The 18,904-nt window shown below is 55.8% G+C and overlaps 1 protein-coding gene across 2 annotated transcripts; it reads right to left on the bottom strand.

The window, feature by feature from the left end:
• Window positions 1-2,864: 2,864 nt before the first annotated feature.
• Window positions 2,865-17,700, bottom strand: PIN1 (peptidylprolyl cis/trans isomerase, NIMA-interacting 1). Of its 2 annotated transcripts, XM_034944429.3 has the most exons (4): window positions 16,975-17,700; window positions 13,732-13,944; window positions 4,397-4,507; window positions 2,865-3,457 (listed from the first exon to the last, which is right to left on the bottom strand). In XM_034944429.3, the coding sequence occupies exons 1-4, from the start codon at window positions 17,030-17,032 to the stop codon at window positions 3,348-3,350; spliced, it is 492 nt and encodes a 163-aa protein (XP_034800320.1). In that variant the 5' UTR covers window positions 17,033-17,700; the 3' UTR covers window positions 2,865-3,347. The 2 variants fall into 2 exon arrangements, with proteins under 2 accessions (XP_034800320.1, XP_034800319.1); XM_034944428.3 differs by lacking the exons at window positions 13,732-13,944; window positions 16,975-17,700 and adding an exon at window positions 4,874-5,245.
• Window positions 17,701-18,904: the final 1,204 nt, after the last annotated feature.

Below are 18,904 nucleotides of genomic sequence, written 5' to 3'. Positions count from 1 at the left end.
TAGTCCCAGCTACTCGGGAGGCTGAGGTGGGAGGATCTCTTGAACCCAAGAGTTCGAGGCTGCCATGAACCACGAGGGCCACTGCATTGCAGCATGGGCCACAGAGTGAGACCTTGTCTCAATCTAAAAAATAAAAAAGGAGACGCTAAGTCCTCAGCAGCCTTAGAGATCTGGCTAAAGGCAGGGGAAGGGAAGTCACAGAAGGGGAAGAACCAGATGAGGGCTTTATACGAGCCAGGCCTGTCTGAAGGCCTGCATGAGGCAGACCTAAGGGGTGCAGCCAGGCTAGTTGGAAGGGGTACAAGAAAGGTGAGGAGCGTCACCCTTGGGGCTGAGGGACCAAGAATGAAGGTAGGGGGTGCTGCCCAGGTGATCCTGCCCCATGTTGACCCCAGTGGTTGGTCCCTATTGAATCCAGAGCAGAAACATCATTTAAAGAGCCCCACTGGTCCAGACCCCCACCCCGCTGAGGCCACAAAGGGGGCACTTCCACTCCTCCTGGGGGAGGCTCTCCTCATCTCTAATTAATGGTTACCCTGATTAAATCATCTCCGCTCCGTGCTGGCATCTCCGGGAACTCGGATACCGGGGCCATATTGGGAACGAAACCAATGAATAATAAATGGGACTGCCTAATGTACTCATTTAAAACCAATTTTTAGAGAAATCCTCAAGAAAAGCAATTAATTTCCATTTAAGCGAATATGTTTGACATCGGAAAAAGGATTCATTCCCGGATTAGCATGTGGAGAGGCACTTTACTCTGTACCTGCTGAAAAAATGAAATGAAAAGAAGCACAAAGCCAGGACACCTAGAACATCTGTATCCCCCCCCAACTCCCACCCCAATTTACATTTATTTGGAGGCAGAGAGTCTCCACAGTGAGGGGACGAGGTAGTTTATCAGCCTTAGATACTGGATTCTCCCAAAGTAAGGTGGAGAATTGAGGATGCTGAGGTCCACAGTCTTTGTCCACAATATGCTGAGTGCTGGGGAGCCACATTCTCACACCGAGATTAGGGCTGGGTGTGGGTGTGTCCATCACATCTGTACCAGGTCCTCAGAGAGATCACACACACACACACACACACACACACACACACACACACAGGCTCAGAGCTCCTTTTGAGTTTGTGGCTTTTGTTACAAACAAGGATGGGCAGGCAGACTAACACTTCCCAGGCCAGGATCAATCTGTGTGCGTCTTTGGCTATCCACTGCTAACTCACTGACTTCCCCTCTCATCATGGACGTGGGCACAGCGAAGCCAACTCCTGTCCTGGGGCAGTAATACCGTTTACCCCAAGGTGACCTGCTCCAGCTCTGCCCAGCAGCCACAGAAGCCAGGGGCACGTAGAGACTGACCCCCTGGGGCGGGTCTGGCCTGGGAAGTGCCTGTAAGTGGCACTAGGGAAGACTACATTGTCACCATCCTAAAGGCCTGGGATGTATGCCCTGGTTCTAGGCAGGAGGGGGTGAGGGGGTGGGTGGGAGGTGAGGGAATGCGCAGCTGCTTAATAATGAATCACCGGCCCCGAAGTGGGCTCTGGAGGCATGTTTACCTAACAGCGACATTCTCATTTGGGTTTTGGCCACTGCACAGACAGACAAGGGAAGAGGGTACCTGGAGGGGCAGGTGGTCACACTCAGAACCGGAGGACTCTCAGAACCGGAGGACTCCCAAAATGCACAGGACACAGAGAGACGACCAGTCACATGGCCCCACACATTCTTGGGCAAACGCAGACACACACACACACACGGGTGGGGGCAGCGGCTCCCACACAGAACGATGCACAGCCTTCCCTGGGCCCTGCTGCTGACGGTCAGGACACAAAGCCCATTCTTCACCCTGGAGTGGAACTCAGCAAACCCTCTGGGCCCCAGCCACTAATTTCCGATCCTTCCAGACCCAGGGCCTCCACTGTTCCAGGAGGGGTGCGGTCACTTCCCCAACCCCACATCCAACTGTTGGTGTGAATGGTGGCATGGCTGCCTCACTCCCAACCCCCCTCCACCAGGCGATGGGAGAACATTCTGCCTGGCGGTGTATCCATGCAGCCGGCTCTCCCCAGCCCTCTGGAGCTGAGAGGAAACCCATTAAACCTTCCTAATGACAAATGCTCTGGCAGGCAGGCAGCAGGCGAATGAGCGATTGCTCCCGAAGCCAGCCAGATGGGAGCGGGTACAGGTGATTGTTTATGAGGCTTGGCCTTTATTAGAAACTCAGCGCTTGGGGGAGGGGAGGTCCCTTGGGGCCAGGCTTTAGTTGCTCAGGTCCCTAAGCTCTGCCAGCCAGGCACCCCCGCAATCTGGGCTGGTACCCATCAAGTGGAGGGGGAATAGGGCATGCAGGAATAACCACTTCTCCATCAGACCCACAGCCCCCCGACTGAACAGGGGATGGGGGTCAGGCATGCCACATCCACAGCCCCCACACTGGCAGGGGACCCCATCTCCCCGCCACCCGCCCCAGGATTCCCTCTGCTCCACCTTCAGGCACTAAAAGCCGTGTCTGCTCCCATCCCCCTCCCTGCAGGAGCCCCCTCCAGTCCGGGAGGGCCCTGTTGCCATGGTAACTGCAGCTGCAATGGGTGCTGGGCCAGGTGCCGGGTTGGACCCACGAACCTTCTGGAAGCCCCTGAGATGGCAGGGAAGCAGATCTCAGGGTGCTGGGCAGCTGGTCAGTGCCCATGTCCCCAAGAGCCAGCTGTTGTGACTCCCCCTGGCCCAGGGCAAGGGGGAGCCTCGGGGGAGAACTTGCAGCTGGGACCCTTAGGATGGGGGGGGCCATGATCCCCTCCCCACGACATCTTCCCCGCTATGCTTCCCTGAGGAGAAATGAGACACAGGAGAGCAGAGCAGTGGTTCTGGGTTTAATTGGGGGTGAAAGGGTGCTGCACAGTTGCTCAGAGGGCCCATGGCTGGGCCGCACGAGTGTTCGCCTTTGCGAATGATCAGAGGAGCGTGGCCTAACTAGAAACAATTTGGCCCTCGAGTCTGCCTCCAGCACCTGGGGGGACACGGGGTGGCTCTGCTGACCAGGCCTTCTCTTTGGAACACCCCTCCCACCACACTGCCCTGGGTCTGGGAGCCTCCCACCCCTGCTGAAGTCAATTCCTTAAGGGAGAATCTGGCGGTCGCAGCCCCAGCTGGGGATGGACAGGGAGTGGGGACCCCAGGGCCCCCAATCTGGAAGGGCCCCCTCCCAGCCATTTTGGGAACAATAAATACTGTGTGACGGTGGCAGGGAGTGGGGGGTTCGGCCACTGGCTGGCGGGCAAGGGGGAGCTGGCCGGCCTAGCCGCCCTGCCCTGCCCCGAGGCCAGGCCTGGGCTCCCCACCCTCACTCAGTGCGGAGGATGATGTGGATGCCGGAATCCGTGAACACGGGCCCGCTCATCTCTCCCGTCCGCAGCGCAAACGAGGCGTCTTCAAATGGCTTCTGCATCTGACCTGGGAGCCAGGAGGGGCGGTGGGGGTGTCAGGGCTGGGCTGGCAGAGGCCAGGATGAGGCAGGGTGGGTGGCAGCCGCGACAGATGGGGCTCCTGCCTGCGCTGAGCCTCACACTCGTCCACACTCATCCGTCACCGTGTTTATTGCCAGTGCTGAGCGGCGGCCCAGCTGGGGGTGGCAGGGCCATTAAGGAGGCCCTGGGAAGCCCGAGGACAGCATGAAGGATAGCAGGCAGGGCTACGGCCGCCGCCGCGCATTTAGGGGCCACTTCGGTGGTGAACTCATCTCCCTGGGCCCGGTTCCCAGCCCTACCATGTCATCTGTCCCACCAGCCTCCTCGGAGGAGGTGGGCAGCTGCTGGTCCCATGCTGCCGCCCCACCCCACTAAGACACCTGCACACCACACCCTGCAACCCATCCTGGCCTCTCCCTGATGTTGTTCTGTAGACCCCGAGGACTGAAGAGGAGGAGGCCTAGCCCCCTCTGTCCCTGATTTCCACTGTCCTGGCCAGACAGGCCCAAACTCAGGGCCACCTCCTCTCACCCCTGGTTTCCCCACCTTTGAGAGGGATTCTGGGGGACAGGTCCTGGGACTCTCAGGGCCCCCAACCTTAAACCACAAAAAGGAAGAGGCAGAGGACAGGATGTACCCGCCTTGGTGGGCCTGGGATGAGGACATCTGTGCATAGACACACAAGAGACCATGCCCCCTGGGGTAGAGATGATGCCAGGAAGAAAGTGCTGCAGCCCCCTCCCTGTGTGGCCCTGGCCCTGCCCAGCAGAGCAGCCTCTGAAGCCTGAGGAAGGGGCTGTGCTGCCACCTGCTGGACCCCGAAGGCCGGTGTGGCACCTGGGAGCCCAATGCCCAGACCCTCCTGGCCTCTACCCCTCAGGGTGGTAAGGGTCACCCGACCTGGTGGGGCCCATTCCTTGCGTACCTCTGCTGAAGGCACCCAGGTCTCCCCTGGCCTTGGCTGAGCTGCAGTCGCTGAATTGTGAGGCCAGAGACTCAAAGTCCTCCTCTCCCGACTTGATCTTCTGGATGTAGCCTGTGGACATGGAACGGAATGGGAGTGCCAGGTCAGGGGCGGGGGGTGGGGCCTGACCAGACAGGATGGAGGACTCCAGAGCTGGCCAGAGGGGGAGGCAGCACTTCACTTGGAAAGCCTCCCCCCACAGGTGCACATGCTCCCCACAACCCCTCTCCTCACACATACCTGCATGCGCAGTCACACCTGTCCTCACCCACACCCAAGAAGAGGCGCCTTTCACGAGCATGAGCACTCAGTGCACCCCGCCAGTCATCCATGAGCCCTGCCACCCTGCAGGTCTCACATCCCTGCTCCCGCTGTCACTCTCACCAGCACACACACATGCACACACACACACACACACGTGAGGGAAAATCTACATACAAGCTGGATGGGCCAGAGGAGAGCAGCAGGCAGGGAGAGGCTGACCCAGGCAGGGGGCTGGCCCCCCGGGCCCCCTGGGCAGAGGTGGGAGAGCTGTCCAGAGAAAGCCCAGCACTGCCACGGCAGCCCATGGCCCCAGCTGTCCCATCTGGAAAGAATAGCCTGGCACTGGGATGGGCCTCCAAGGCACCCTGGTGGGCTCTGCAAGGGACACTCGTGGGCTGTAGCCCCAGGGTCCCAGAGGCAGGCAACATAGCTCTTCTCCCGGCTCCCCACCTACAGTCTGCATGCTGGCAGAACTCAGGGTGGCCCCACCCTGTGTGGCCCAAACTAGCCCATCGGCTCTGACGCTCCAGGAGGCGGAGGAGGCCAAGGCTGGTGGAGTTAGGAGGAAGAGGGCTGCCAGCAGAGGGGGCAAGACAGCAGCAGAGTAGCATCTGAGTGACTCACGTTTCGGAAGCCAAGTGGGGAGGGCTGCGTGTGTGTGCACGTGGTGTGTGTGGTGTGACTGTGTGAGCAAGTGTGTGTAGGCACTCTTGTGCATGTGCCAGGTCGGGAGGAATGGCCTACCGCCTTCCTGACTCCAGGCCACCCCCAGGAAGGTGCCCATGGGCCAAAGCCTGCCCTACCCCAATCCTCCTCTTGCTCTGACACAAACGGGCGTCCCTTCCAGTGTCCTCCCTAGGCCAGTGGTGCGACAGCCCCAGCAAGCCAGGGCAGCCCTCTGGGTGAACTGCACCCACCCCGTGTACCCTAAGGCCTGGCAGCCACTCTCCAGGGACACCAGTTCTTCTCTCCAACGTGAAGGTCACCCTGACACACTCAGTAGGGGGTTTCTTAATGTCACCCTGACACTTCTACCCTTGCTCCTTCTGACCTAAATGATGCCATGACACACCTGCCGGCCAACTTGCCCAGGACATACATAGCTGATACACTGGCCTGGAGCCTGTCGGAGAGCCACGGGAACACTGCTGGGTGACCTAGCCAGTGCTGGGAGGCCTGGACACCCAACCGTGGCACCTGCTGAACACACTGGACTGATCCAAGTGTCCCCAGGGCCCCTCGGCCTCACACTCTAACCTGCTTGGGACTGCAGTGGAAATGGTACCACCGTGAGAGCACAGCCATAGCTCCCTGTTTGGCTGCACGTCATGGCAGCCACCAGTGTCCTGGTATCTGAGCTGGATGTCACCACGACCTGCTGCCCTGACATCCCTGTGCCTCTCCGCCTGACAGTCTTGTGCCAGTGGCTGTGACATGCAGCATAGTGCCCGGCACCGAGCAGGACCCTGACCAATGTCCCTTACTGTCATCATTCTTCCCCTCCATGGGGACTGCATCCCAGGGATGACGCAGCCTCTACTGCTCTGCTCTCCCTATCCTTGGCCCTGCCGGCCCACGTGTCCTGGTCTGACAGGGACATCGATGCCATACAGGGCCCCAGCTTCTGTTGGGATGGCACATTACAGAGGCTTCTGCCCGTGATGCCCTGGTTTGATCAGAATGCCCCGCTTCCAGGGCTGCCACGAGGTCCTCCTCTGTGCCAGACACATCCACCAGTGACTCCGACTTAAACCAGATGTTGCTAGGACCCCCTCCCACCCCTCCTCTCCCTGAACTTCTAGGTATCTCCTTGGCCTTAGGCACAGAGCACTGGAGTCCCCTGTCCCTCCTTCTGTCTGGACCACTAAGCCAGCCAGGGGATCGCACGGTGCCCCCAGGGGTACCCACCTACTTCAGGGAAGCAGTACTGCCTGCAGGTGCTGAGCGTCTGAGGAGCCAGGCCCAGGCCCTGAACAAGCATCACCTTGCCACAGCCCCCAGCGGCCAGGGCTGGGGACACAGCCACAGGGATCCCTGAAATTGGACAGCCCGCCCAAGTTGTCCTCTCTCACACACATAGTGTGCAAGCCATACCACTTAAAAACAAATAAAAGCCACACTTTGGCACACCAATAGCTCATATCACCCAGATCTGCCTCTGACCTGCCAGCTCTCTCGGAAAATTTTCTGCTATGATGGGAGCCTGCAATGACTGTTTTTGTTTTCCTTTTGCAGAGATGGGGTCGCACTATATTGTTCAGGCTGGCCTCAAACCCCTGGGCTGCAGCAATCCTCTTGCCTCAGCCTCGCAAGTAGCTGGAATGATTTTTTTTTTTTTAAACGCTTTCTCTTGAACCTGAGAGGTAGAAGGTACAGTGAGCTGAGATCGTTGCCACTGCACTCCAGCGTGGGCAACAAGAGCGAAACTCCATTTCAAACAAACAAACAAACAAAAACGCTTTCTTCCTGAGTTCCTGGTCTGTGAGGCTGACCTTGAGGGGTTTGGTCCTGTGTGTCTTGTTAGCTCAGCCTGTACCTGACCCCCCGACAATGACATCCTCCGACTCCCACCTCGCAGACCTTGGTTTAAGCCTCTTGTCCCGCCTGAAACTCACCAGCTATCCTCTGGTCTCCCCCAGAAGCCTCCCCTAATCCCCCACTGTGTGAGGTGCCTCCCACTAGGTGCTGCATTTACTACCATCCTATTGGTGGGTTGCTTGCCCACCTCACAGTGCAGGAATGGAGGCTGCTGGGTTGGCCTTGTTCATTGCTGCACCCTCAGAACCCAGCACTGTGCACAAAACAGGTGTTCACGAATGTTCAAGAAGTTAATGAATAAATGAGACAGAAATAGGCCATGGGGAAGGAGGGAGACAGGGATCTACCACGGGGCTTGAGGCAGAAATGCTGGAATCTCATGCCCTGTCTGCCTGAAACTCAGGCTGCCACCCTAAGGCCAGACTTCCTGGGCCTCCTCCAAGACAATGTGTCAGCCTTGCCCGACGACGCCAAAACCCGTGAAATTTGATGGGGACTGTCGGGTGCTGGAGCCCCATCCTGATTCGATGTGGCTCCAGCTTAGAACCACACAGACACAGGGTGGCCTCGCCAGGAGCTCCCAGTCTGGAGCAGGGGCCTCCACCTGCTTCAAGGTGTTCAGGACCCCCTGAAATTGTATGCAAAACAGAATGGTACCTATCTGTGCTGGCAGACCCCAGCCAGCCTGCTCACAGTGTATCCCCAAGGTCCAGGAGGACATGTTATGGGTGCTGACTCCAGACTCCATCAGGTCCAGATCCTACCTCTGCTGCTCCTGAACAATGAGAGTCTGGCAGGTGACTTTACCTCTTGGAGCCTCACTCAACTGGCCTGTAAAATGGGGTAACCGCTGCTCCCACGTTGGAGCCTGTTCCAAGGAGTGAATCAGTGACCGCTTAAGCAGTGGCTGTTGCAGAGCAGGCCCCTGACAGATCCAAACTGCCCATCCGTTATGGACTCAATGTTTGTGTCACCCCAAATTCATGTGTTAAAGCCCTAACCTCCAGTGTGGCTGCATCTGGAGATGTGGACTTCGGGGAAGTAACTAGGGTTAAATGAGGTCATAAGGGTGGGGCCCTGATCCAACAGGATTAGTGTCCCTTTTTTTTTTGAGGCAGAATCTGGCTCTGTCACCCAGGCTGGAGTGCAGTGGTACAATCTTGGCTCACTGTGACCTCTGCCTCCCGGGTTCAAGCGATCCTCCTGCCTCAGCCTCCTGAGTAGCTGGGATCACAGGCGTGCGTCACTACATCTGGCTACTTTTTTTTTTAGTATTTTTAGTAGAGATGGAGTTTCACCATATTGGCCAGGCTGGTCTTGAATTCCTGACCTCAGGTGATCCACCACCTCAGTCTCCCAAAGTGCTGGGATTACAGGCATGAGCCACTGCGCCTGGCCAGGATTAGTGTCCTTATAAGAGACACCAGAGAGCTCGTGCTCCTTCACTCCATGCACATGCGCCTGGGGGATGCCATGTGAGTGCACAGTGAGAGGGCAGCCGTCTACAAGCCAGGAAGTGGGTTCTCGCCAGGAACACAATCTGAGGGAACCTGGATTGTGGACTTCTGGCCTCCAGAACTGTGGAAAGTGATGACTGTTGTTTAAGCCACACTGTGTGTGATATTTTGTTACAACAGTCCAAGCTAATGCACATCAGTGACCTAGGTGGGAGTGAGGGAACAAATGGGGTAGTCCTTGACCCCAAAAATGTTTCGAGACGTGCTGTCTCCTCTGCCTTGCCAGATCATTATGCTGCTTCCAGCATACTTCCCCCAAGCTGCCCAGGCACCAGAGGGGAAGGGGCCTGGTCGGGGAAAGAGGTGACAGGGTCAGATCTGAGAAGACCAAGATCCAGAAGGAGGGGCTAGAGGCCGGCCCAAGGCCAGCAGGCTGGAAGGGCGCCAGTGACCTTGAGGACCCCGGGACAAAGGGGCTGACCTGGATGCTGGGATGGTTATGTGAGTAGGACAGCTGCTCATAGTCTCAGCCTTGCTGGGACCCTCCAGGCCCTGGGCATGTGAGGGGTGGCTGTCAACAGATCTGGGTGGAGAGCGGGCAGGGAGGGCTTCTCCACGGCCCATCCTCCTTAGACAAGGACACTGGCAATGACTCCCTTGGATCTCTGACAGCCTCTGGCTGTGGCCCAGCAGCTGCAGAGGAGCCAATGCTGGGAAAAGGAGCCTCAGCAGAAAATGTGGAGGTCCCGGCTCTCTCTGCAGGCAGCCTGTCCCTTCAGGGCAAGGGCGGAGCACCAGATCTAAATGGGCACTGAGGAGATTTAGCCCGGCTGCCAGCTGGGGAGTGAGCTGCCCAAATCATGATCTCCTGATCACCCGGCATGAACCCTCGAGGGGAGAACATCCACTTCATGGAAGAGAAAATGAGGCCCAGGTGCCCAATGCCTGCGCCGACACTGCACATGATGATCTGTTACCGAGTGTACCTCGGCCGGGGCCACCTCACTGCATCCTCCTATCGACCTCTGAGGAGATCTGCCCCAGCACCATCTCAGGCAGGAGGATACCAGGAGAGGGAGGTCGTGGGCCAAGGTCATCATCCGTGTGCTGAGCCCACCAGGCCTCCTGTGGTCCTATCCGGAACTCTTTCTACGGGCTGTGGGGTGGCAGCAGGGGCTGCCCGTGAGCAGAGGCCTTGACTTGACCTCAGCTCCCCCACCGTCCACACCCAAATGACTGGGGCTGAGGCTCCACCACGCAGAGCGTGCCAGCCACTGAGCCCATCGCTCCTGGATCCTCATAGGCACCCTCTCCCCATTCTACAGATGAGGCAACTGAGGCCCACACAGCTGGCACTGAAATCCAGCCCTGTACGAGCCCAGGGTGGGCCACGCTGTTCTGCCCTGACCCTCCCCCAGACATCCCACCCCTGCCCACCTAATCCATCACCCAGTCCTCTCTATCCTGCCTCCTGAATCTCTCTTGGGTCTGCTCCCTCTTCTTCTTCCACTTCCAGCCCCCAAGTTCAAGTCACACCACCTCTCGCTCCAATTCCTCCCACAGCTTCCACCAGGTGGGCAGGCAAGGTTCCTGCTGACATTCCAGAATCTGCAGGTACCTACGGTGAGGCCTCAGGGCCTGGCTACTTACCAGGTGCACCTGTCCAACCCAGAGATGGGGGAGACACCCTCGCCCACCACACCCAGACCCATGCCCTCCTCACTATCCCCACCGACCTCAGCCTTCTGCCAGCTCTCACCAGGATTGCTTGGAGCAGCTCTGTCCTGTGCCTGGCTGCTCTGCTGACCCCCAGGAGCCCACTTCATGCCGCTCCATCCCCAAATGCCTGCACCCTCCTGCTCACTCTTATAGGGTCCGGAAGCCTCAGAACAGAGACCACTAGAGCTGGGAGGACCCGAAGGGTCTCTCTCCTGCCTTCTCCCTCCACTTCTTCTTCTTGCTCTGGGGCAACCAAAATCTCTGAAGGTTCTGGGCCTTCCAGCTTCCCTGGCCCTTGACATTCTAGCTTCACAGATCTCTGCTGAAAGCAGAGCACTGTGGGTTCCTCTCCTGGTCCCACATGGGCACATATGTCCTGCTGCCTCCAGGAAAGAACCCAACCTCCTCACCTGACAAGGACCCTCCTCAACCTGGCTGGGACCTGCCCGTGAAGGGTCTCACCACCCCCTAGCTCCCTCAAAGCCTTCCCCAGAGTCCTGGCTACATCCTAGTCCTAGGCCTTTACTTCTGCCCCGTCCTGTGCCAGGAATCCTTCTTGCTTCCTACTGGCTCATGAAACAAGGCTGTGAGGGCTGACTCTGGGCCAGGCTTTGTGTGGCAGGATGGGAATACAGGGGAAAGAGAGAGATCCAGTCCCTGCCCTCAGAGGTCAGGAGGCTGGCTCTTCAATCAGTCTTCAAGATTCTGTGCAAGAACTCGGCTTCTCTCTACCATGCTTACATATAAGACTAACGGGTGGCACTTACTGTCCTAGATGCCATGTTGGGGGTGTGCATGTGTAATAACATCTTATAGGCCAACTGGACCAAGTGATGAGAGAGTAAAACAACAGCCAATACTGACCGAGTGTACACTCTGTGCTGGGCCCTGTGCTACCACAACCAACAACAGCAATGACAGTGACCACTAACAATGACAGAACATTTACCGATGCCAGGAGCTGTTACTCCCGCTTCACTGTATTAGCCAGGAGTCCTCACAACTACCCTGTGAGGTGGGTCTTATTATCCTAATACTAATTTTATAAATGAAAAAGACTGACAGCTGGGGGCGGTGGTTCATGCTTGTCATCCCAACACTTCGGGAGGCTGAGGTGGAAGGATCACTTGAGCCCAGGAGTTTGAGACCATCCTGGGCAACATGGAAGTCCTGTCTCTACTAAACATACAAAAATCAGCCAGGTGTGGTGTTATGAACCTGCAGTCCCAGCTACTCGGGAAGCTGAGGTGGGAGGATCACCTGATCCCAAGGAGGTTGAGGCTGCAGTGAGCTATGAACACTGCACTCCAGCCTGGGTGACAGAGCAAGACCCTGTCTCAAAAGAAGAAGGAGAAAAAGATTGAAGCCCAGAGATGTTAAGTAACTTGCTCAAGATCACATAGCTAGGACGTGGCAGAGCTGCATAGCAACCCAGGCTGTCTGGGCATGGTTGAGAGATGGGTTGTTTGGAGTAGGGACAGTCCAGGAGGTTTGGGGACTCTGAGAAAGGCATCAGACACAACTTACTGCAAGAATGGAAAAGTGTTTTTTTTTTTTTTTTTTTTTTTTTTTTTGAGACGGAGTCTCGCTCTGTTGCCCAGGCTGGAGTGCAGTGGCACGATCTCGGCTCACTGCAAGCTCCACCTCCTGGGTTCATGCCATTCTCCTGCCTATCTCCCGAGTAGCTGGGACTACAGGTGCCCGCCACCATGCCAGACTAATTTTTTTGGATTTTCAGTAAAGACAGGGTTTCACCGTGTTAGCCAGGATGGTCTCGATCTCCTGACCTCGTGATCCGCCCACCTTGGCCTCCCAAAGTGCTGGAATTACAGACGTGAGCCACCGCGCCCGGCCAAGAATGTAAATGTTTTATATTCCCGCTGTCGAAGATGGCAGCCACCAGCTAAAGTATGACCAGTGCAATTGAGAAACCAATTTTTGATATTATCTTATTTATTTTTGAGACAGGGTCTTGCTCTGTCACCCAGGCTGGAGTGCGGTAGCATGATCTTGGCTCATTACAACCTCTGCCTCCTGGGCTCAAAGGATCCTCCCACCTCAGTCTTCCAAGTAGCTGACACTACAGGCATGCACCACCATGTCCAGCTAATTTTTTAATTTTTTTAGAGATGGGGTTTTGCTATGTTGCCCAAGCTGGTCTCAAACTCCTGGGCTCAAGTGATCCTCCCGCACAGGGTGGGAGTGGCAGCCAAACTGGACAGCTTTAGACAGGGCTCTGCAAATGATGGCCTGCAGGCCAAATCCTCCCAGATTTTGTAAATAGTAAAGTTTTCTTGGCACACAGCCATGACCATGTGCTTGCTTACATATTGGTTATGACTGCTATCCAGTTACAAAGCAGAGCTGATAGAGACTGCATGGCCCACAAAACCTAAAATATTTACCATCTGGCCTTTAAAGTTTGCCACCTTGGTGCCAGACTGCAGAGGAAACACAGAACAGAGCAGGGAATAGCTTCCTCCCTTACGTCAGAATTAACTCACTATCTGCTGGCACTCACTACCTCTTTTTTTTTTTTTTTTTTTTTTTTGAGATGGAGCCTCACTTTGCTGCCCAGGCTGGAGTGGAGTGGTGCGATCTTGGCTCACTGCAACCTCTGCCTCCCTGCCTCAGCCTCCCGAGTAGCTGGGATTACAGGCATGCGTCACCACATCTGGCTAATCTTTGTATTTTTAGTAGAGGTGGAGTTTCACCATACTGCCCAGGCTAATCTCGAACTCCTGACCTCAGGTGATCTGCCCTCCCAGGCCTCCCAAAGTGCTGGGATTACAGGCGTGAGCCACCGCACCCTGCATGCACTCACTACCTTCCTGACTGCTCTCTCTGGATCCACCTATGTTTGTGACTCAGGCCCCTAGTGGATGATATTACTATTGACAACACTTCCCACAGACTGAGGGCCTACTGTGCAAAATCCATTGCCTAATTCCCTTGAACCTTCACAATGGTCCTCAGAGGATGCCCATTTTACAGAGAAAGCTGAGTCTAGGGGAGGTGACATGAGTCCCCTCCCAAAGGTCACAGAGTTCACAGAGGCACAGCTACTACCTGAACCCATGTCTGCCAGCCCCCAGGCTGGGTCCTCTGCCCCCACCTGGCTCACCCTCAAATGCCAGATGGAAAAGAAAGAGAATGGCTGCTGTGAAGGTCAGGGTCAGGTCATGCACTGGCGTTTTTGTGTTGGCCAACATCACGCCTGGCAGCTGAGCAAGCTGGGGTGAAGGGTCTGATGTGACTTCTACAAAGGCTCACCTGGGAGAAGCCTCCCTCCCAAGCCCCTGCCCTCGCCCTGCTCACCGTTGATCAGCTCCAGGGCCTCCTCCTTGGTCCGGGTGATCTTCTCCTGCCGCCAGGACGAGGGCCGCCTTGACTGGCTGTGCTTCACCAGCAGGTGTGAGCAGCGGACCCTGGCAGGCTCCCCCTGCCCGTTTTTGCCACCACTGCTGCTGTTGCCGCTGGGCCGCTCCCACTGGCTGGCGTTAGTGATGTGGTTGAAGTAGTACACTCGGCCTGGAGGGGAGGGCAGGCAGGAATTCAGCTAGGGTTGTGCTCCCAGGACACCCCTGGGCCCACAGCCAGAAGCCAGGGTAAGGGCCTGGCTTGCAGGGGGTGCCTTCATTCAACAAATCCATGGTGTATCCACCATGTGCCACAGGCTCTCCAGACATGGGCCAATGTGGCAGGATACAGTCCCTGCCCTTAGAGAGCTAACATTCTAGGTGAGAGCAGACAGGTGCTAAACAAGCAAACGAAACACAGGATAGTATCAATCCCTGATAACTTTAAGGACGAAAATAACCCAGAGTGATGGAACAGAGGAAGCTGGGGGACAGGGAGTGACTCAAACCATGCACTCAGCAGCCAGGCCACCTGGATTCAAATCTGAATCTGGGTTCAAATGTGATCTATCTTCCCTGGGCCTTGGTGTTCTCACCTGTAAAATGGAGATAACAGTTCCTACCTTAGGGTCATTGAAAGGACTAAATAATAATTTTTAAAAATTTTTAAAAGGGCTAAGCACAGTGGCTCTCACCTGTAATCCCAGCACTTTGGGAGGCCAAGGCGGGGTGGATCACCTGAGGTCAGGAGTTCAAGACCAGCCTGGCCAACACAGTGAAACCCCATCTCTACTAAAAATATAAAAAATTAGCCCGGCATGGTGGCAGGCACCTGTAATCCCAGCTACTGGGGAGGCTGAAGCAGGAGAATCGCTTGAACCCGGGAGATGGAGGTTGCAATGAGCTGAGATTGTGCCACTGCACTCCAGCCTGGGCAACAAGAGCAAAACTCCGTCACAAACAAACAAACAAACCAACATTAGCCAGACGTTGTGGTGTATGTCTGTAATCCCAGCTACTCGGGAGGCTGAGGCAGGAGAATTGTTTGAATCTGGAAGGTGGAGGCTACAGTGAGCCAAGATCATGCCACTGCACTCCAGCCTGGACGATAGAGTGAGACTCTTGTCTCAAAACAAAAACAAAAACAAAAACAAAAACAACAGGCTGGCTGGGCGCAGTGGCTCAGGCCTGTAATCCCAGCACTTTGGGAGGCTGAGGCAGGTGGATCACCTGAGGTTAGGAGCTCGAGACCAGCCTGGCCAACATGGTGAAACCTCTTCTCTACTAAAAATACAAAAATTAGCCAGACGTGGTGGCAGGCACCTGTAATCCCAGCTACTCGGGAGGCTGAGGCAGGATAATCACTTGAACCCGGGAGACGGAGGTTGCAGTGAGCCAAGATCATGCCACTGCACTCCAGCCTGGGTGACAGAGTGAGATTCTGTCTCAAAATAAACAAACAAACAAACAAAAAATAAAAAATTAGCCATGGGTGGGTGGTACATGCCTGTGGTCTCAGCTACTTGAAAGGCTAAGGTGGGAGGATTGCTTAAGCTTGGGAGGCAGAGGCTGCACTGCAGCCTGAGCCACACAGTGAGACCATCTCCAAAAATAATAAGAAGAAAGCACTAAATAAGCTCACACATCTGCAAAATGCCTAGGACAGAAACTGGCACACATTAAGAGTGGGATAGCCTTTATTATCTCTATTGTATAGATGGCAAAATGGAGGCCTCACCTTTTGCATCTCTGGGAATGGCAGCAGTGGGTAACGCTTCCTGAGTGTTTACTCTGTTCCAGGCACACACAGGGGAAGGCAGGAACTGTACTCAGGTACTTCACACCCGAAAGCTCTGCTCTTAGCTACTACACCGTGCACGGTGCTGCAGAGCTAGGAACCAGCATTACTGGTGGCCCGATGTTACCCAGGGAGTGAGGGGTATGAAGGAGTGAAGACTGTGAACAAGAAGCTGGAAGTAAAGACCCTACTGGGTGCCACTCCAAAGGCTGACAGTTCGCCTGGGTGACATGGAGTGTCACCCATAAAGGAAGCCATCAGGGTTGAACTGAGCAGAAATGGGCCCAGAGCTGGGCAGAGCATCCGGTTTATGCTGGAGGTCCCAGCCACAGGCCAGGGCTAGAGCAGGGTGGGCGAGAGCGCGGGTTCCAGGTGCAAATGCAGCTGAGCTACTGACTCACTCTAAAACCTTGGCAATGGGCTCTAATCTCCCTGCACCTCAGTTTTCTCATCTGAAAAATGGGGAATAGAGAATAAGGAGATCAAACCTCATGGGGTTAATGAGGAGAGTCCATGTATCCAAACAGTTCACCAGAACCTGGCACTCAACCAAGGAGAATTATTACTGCAAATGCGATTGCTATGGGCTCTAGAGGCAGCAGAGTGACTCGGGACCTGCCCACAGATGCTGGGCCTCCTCCTCAGGAGTTTGCAGTGACACGGGCAGGGGGATTTGTAGGCAAAATGCCTAGGTCCTAATCCAACCCCCAGCCCCTGAAATGAATGATCTTGGACGAGTTCCTTCAGTTTTCTGACCTCAGTTTCCTTGCTGGTAAGATGGAAGTAGTAACTACCTGGCTCCCAGAGTTGCGGCAATTCAGAGAGAACTTAAAGCGCTTGACACAGAGACAAACATGCCCTGTTACTGGCAATATTATCACTGTGGCTAACCCTTAAATCGGGCCTAAGCACAGGGGCCATCGTCTGGCAGAATGTCACCGGCGATGTCGCAGACTCAGCATTAGGTGTACATAGCAGGGGTGTTAGCAGGGGTAGGTTGTGGACCCGAGGCCGGGCAACACCCTACGCCCTTTGCAGGGTACTGGGGTGTCTCCCTCCCAGGGGTGCCCCCGGGCCCAGCAAGGTGCACAGACGTCTCCCGGGGTGTCAGGTGCATTAGGCCGAGAGGTATCAGCCGGGCCGGCAGGGCCAGGGCCATCGCCCCGGACTCCCCCGACCCTCACCCGCCCAGCCCCCTGCCTCAGCTTCCTCAGGCTTCCCGGCGGCTCCTGAGGCTCGCAGTCCCCACAACAGGGCGGGCCGGGGCCGTTACCCCGGGGACGACGCGGAGGAGCCAGGACCCCATGGGAGGGAGGCAGCGCTGCCGCCGCGCCCAAGGGGCGAGCTCGAGCCCTGCTTACGCGGGCCCGCGCAGTCCCGCCCCAGCCCCGACCCCCGCGGCACCTGAGCTGCGGCTCATGCGCTTCTCCCAGCCGGGCGGCAGCTTCTCCTCGTCCGCCATCTTCCCTCCTGCCGCAGCGCCTGCTCCGCCTCAGCCGCGCCGCCTGTCGCCCGCGCCCGCCCGCCGCCGCTGCCTATTGGCTAGACGCGCTCTGCAACGGGGCCTGGCGGCGACGCCCATTGGGCTCCCCAACGGTCCGGATTGGCTTTCTGGCCTTCTATTGGGTAGAAGAAAGGCTGGGCGGACCCTCCCACGTTATCCCTGCGCCCCGCCCACGGCCAGCCTCAGCCTGGCCCCGCCCACTCGCTCTCCTCGGCTCCTGAGTGGTCCGAAGCGACGCGGGCCCGCCCTTCTCAACGCCCTTTAGCGAGCGCCAAAAAACTCCCGACCCCTTCTTGGCGCGCGTCGCCGCAGAGCCCACCCAGGCGGGATAGAGCTTATGGATTGGCTAATGCCGCAGCAACTCCCGCCTGCCTGAGCCGTTCCCGGAGGTCCGCAAGCCCCCAGCCCTCCCATGCGGAAGAGTCTGGCTGGTGCAGAGGTAACGGCGGTCCAGGAGGTACTTGGGCGGGGCGGTGCTGCCTCTGCTGTTGCCATAGCAATGCAGTTGCCTTGGAGATGAGCACCTAAGTACCCAATGCTTAAATTTGGCTCCTCTATCCTCCCTCTTCCCACCTGTTTCCCCCAAATGTCCAAAGCTAACCCAGCCTCTTATTTTTTGCAGGGCTCAACTTTTCCCTAGGCTCTGGACCCAAAGGCCTTCCACGTCCTTTGGAACCTGCTTACTTCCTTTATTCCCTCGCAGTCTGGCTCCTTCCTCCATCCTGGGTGACCAGTGGGTGCCGACATTGACATTCATATAAGAACACGGAGGAGGTGCAGGTGGGAGGAGATGAGCTCAGTTTTAGCCAACTTAAAATAGAGTCTGCAGAGCCCGTGGGACACAGGGGAGGTATTTGGGGACCCAGAGTTGGGGAACTGTGGGTAGATATGGGAGTTGAAGACACTGACAGCAAAGGGTGCAACTACAGTTCACCTAGCATAGAACCCTATGTGACCATTAAAAAGAATGAGGCTCAGTGAAGTGAACTCATAGGGAAACCTGCCCACAACAAATTAGACGCAGGATGCAGTAGAAGGCTAAGAGAAGTCTGGAGCCAGACTTGGGTTTAAAGCCTGGCACTGACACTTGCTATGCGACCTTGAACTGATTACTTAACGTTACTCTGTACTTTGGTTTCCCAATCTGCAAAGTGGGGTTAAGCAATTACATCCTTCTGTTTGATGTGAAGATTAAATAAATTAATCTACATAAAGCACTCAAGCCAGGCTCGGTGGCTCACACCTGTAATCCCAGCACTTTGGAAGGCCAAGGTGGGCGGATAACCTGAAGTCAGGAGTTCGAGACCAGCCTGGCCAACATGGTGAAACGCTGTCTTTACTAAAAATACAAAAATTAGCCAGGCGTGGTAGTGGGCACCTTTAATTCCAGCTACTCGGGAGGTTGAGACAGGAGAATTACTTGAACCTGGGAGGCGGAGGTTGCAGTGAACCGAGATCGCGCCACTGCACTCCAGCGTAGGTGACAGAGCGAGACTCCATCTCAAAAAACAAAAAAAGTTTAAGTTTTAATAAAACATTTTGTTTTTTACAAGTATGTATTAGCATAATATTAAAAAGATACTTTTTATAAAGATAATTTTAGACATGGGCAGTTACAAAAATAGTAGGGTTTTCATGTACCCTTCACCCAACCTTCCCTAATATTAGCGTCTTAAATAAACAATAGAACAGAATTCTCAACCAGTAGCGATTTTGTTTCCCAAGGGACATTTGGCAACATCTTGATACATTTTTGGTTGTTACAACATCTTCAGACATTTTGGAACAGGAGATACTACTGGCTACTGGCATTTAGTATTAGATGCCAAG

Source organism: Pan paniscus, chromosome 20 (assembly GCF_029289425.2).
Source record: "Pan paniscus chromosome 20, NHGRI_mPanPan1-v2.0_pri, whole genome shotgun sequence".
Lineage (NCBI taxonomy): Eukaryota > Metazoa > Chordata > Mammalia > Primates > Hominidae > Pan > Pan paniscus.
The sequence above is the reverse complement of the archived record's forward strand: the minus strand, read 5'-3'. Positions and strand labels throughout refer to the sequence as shown.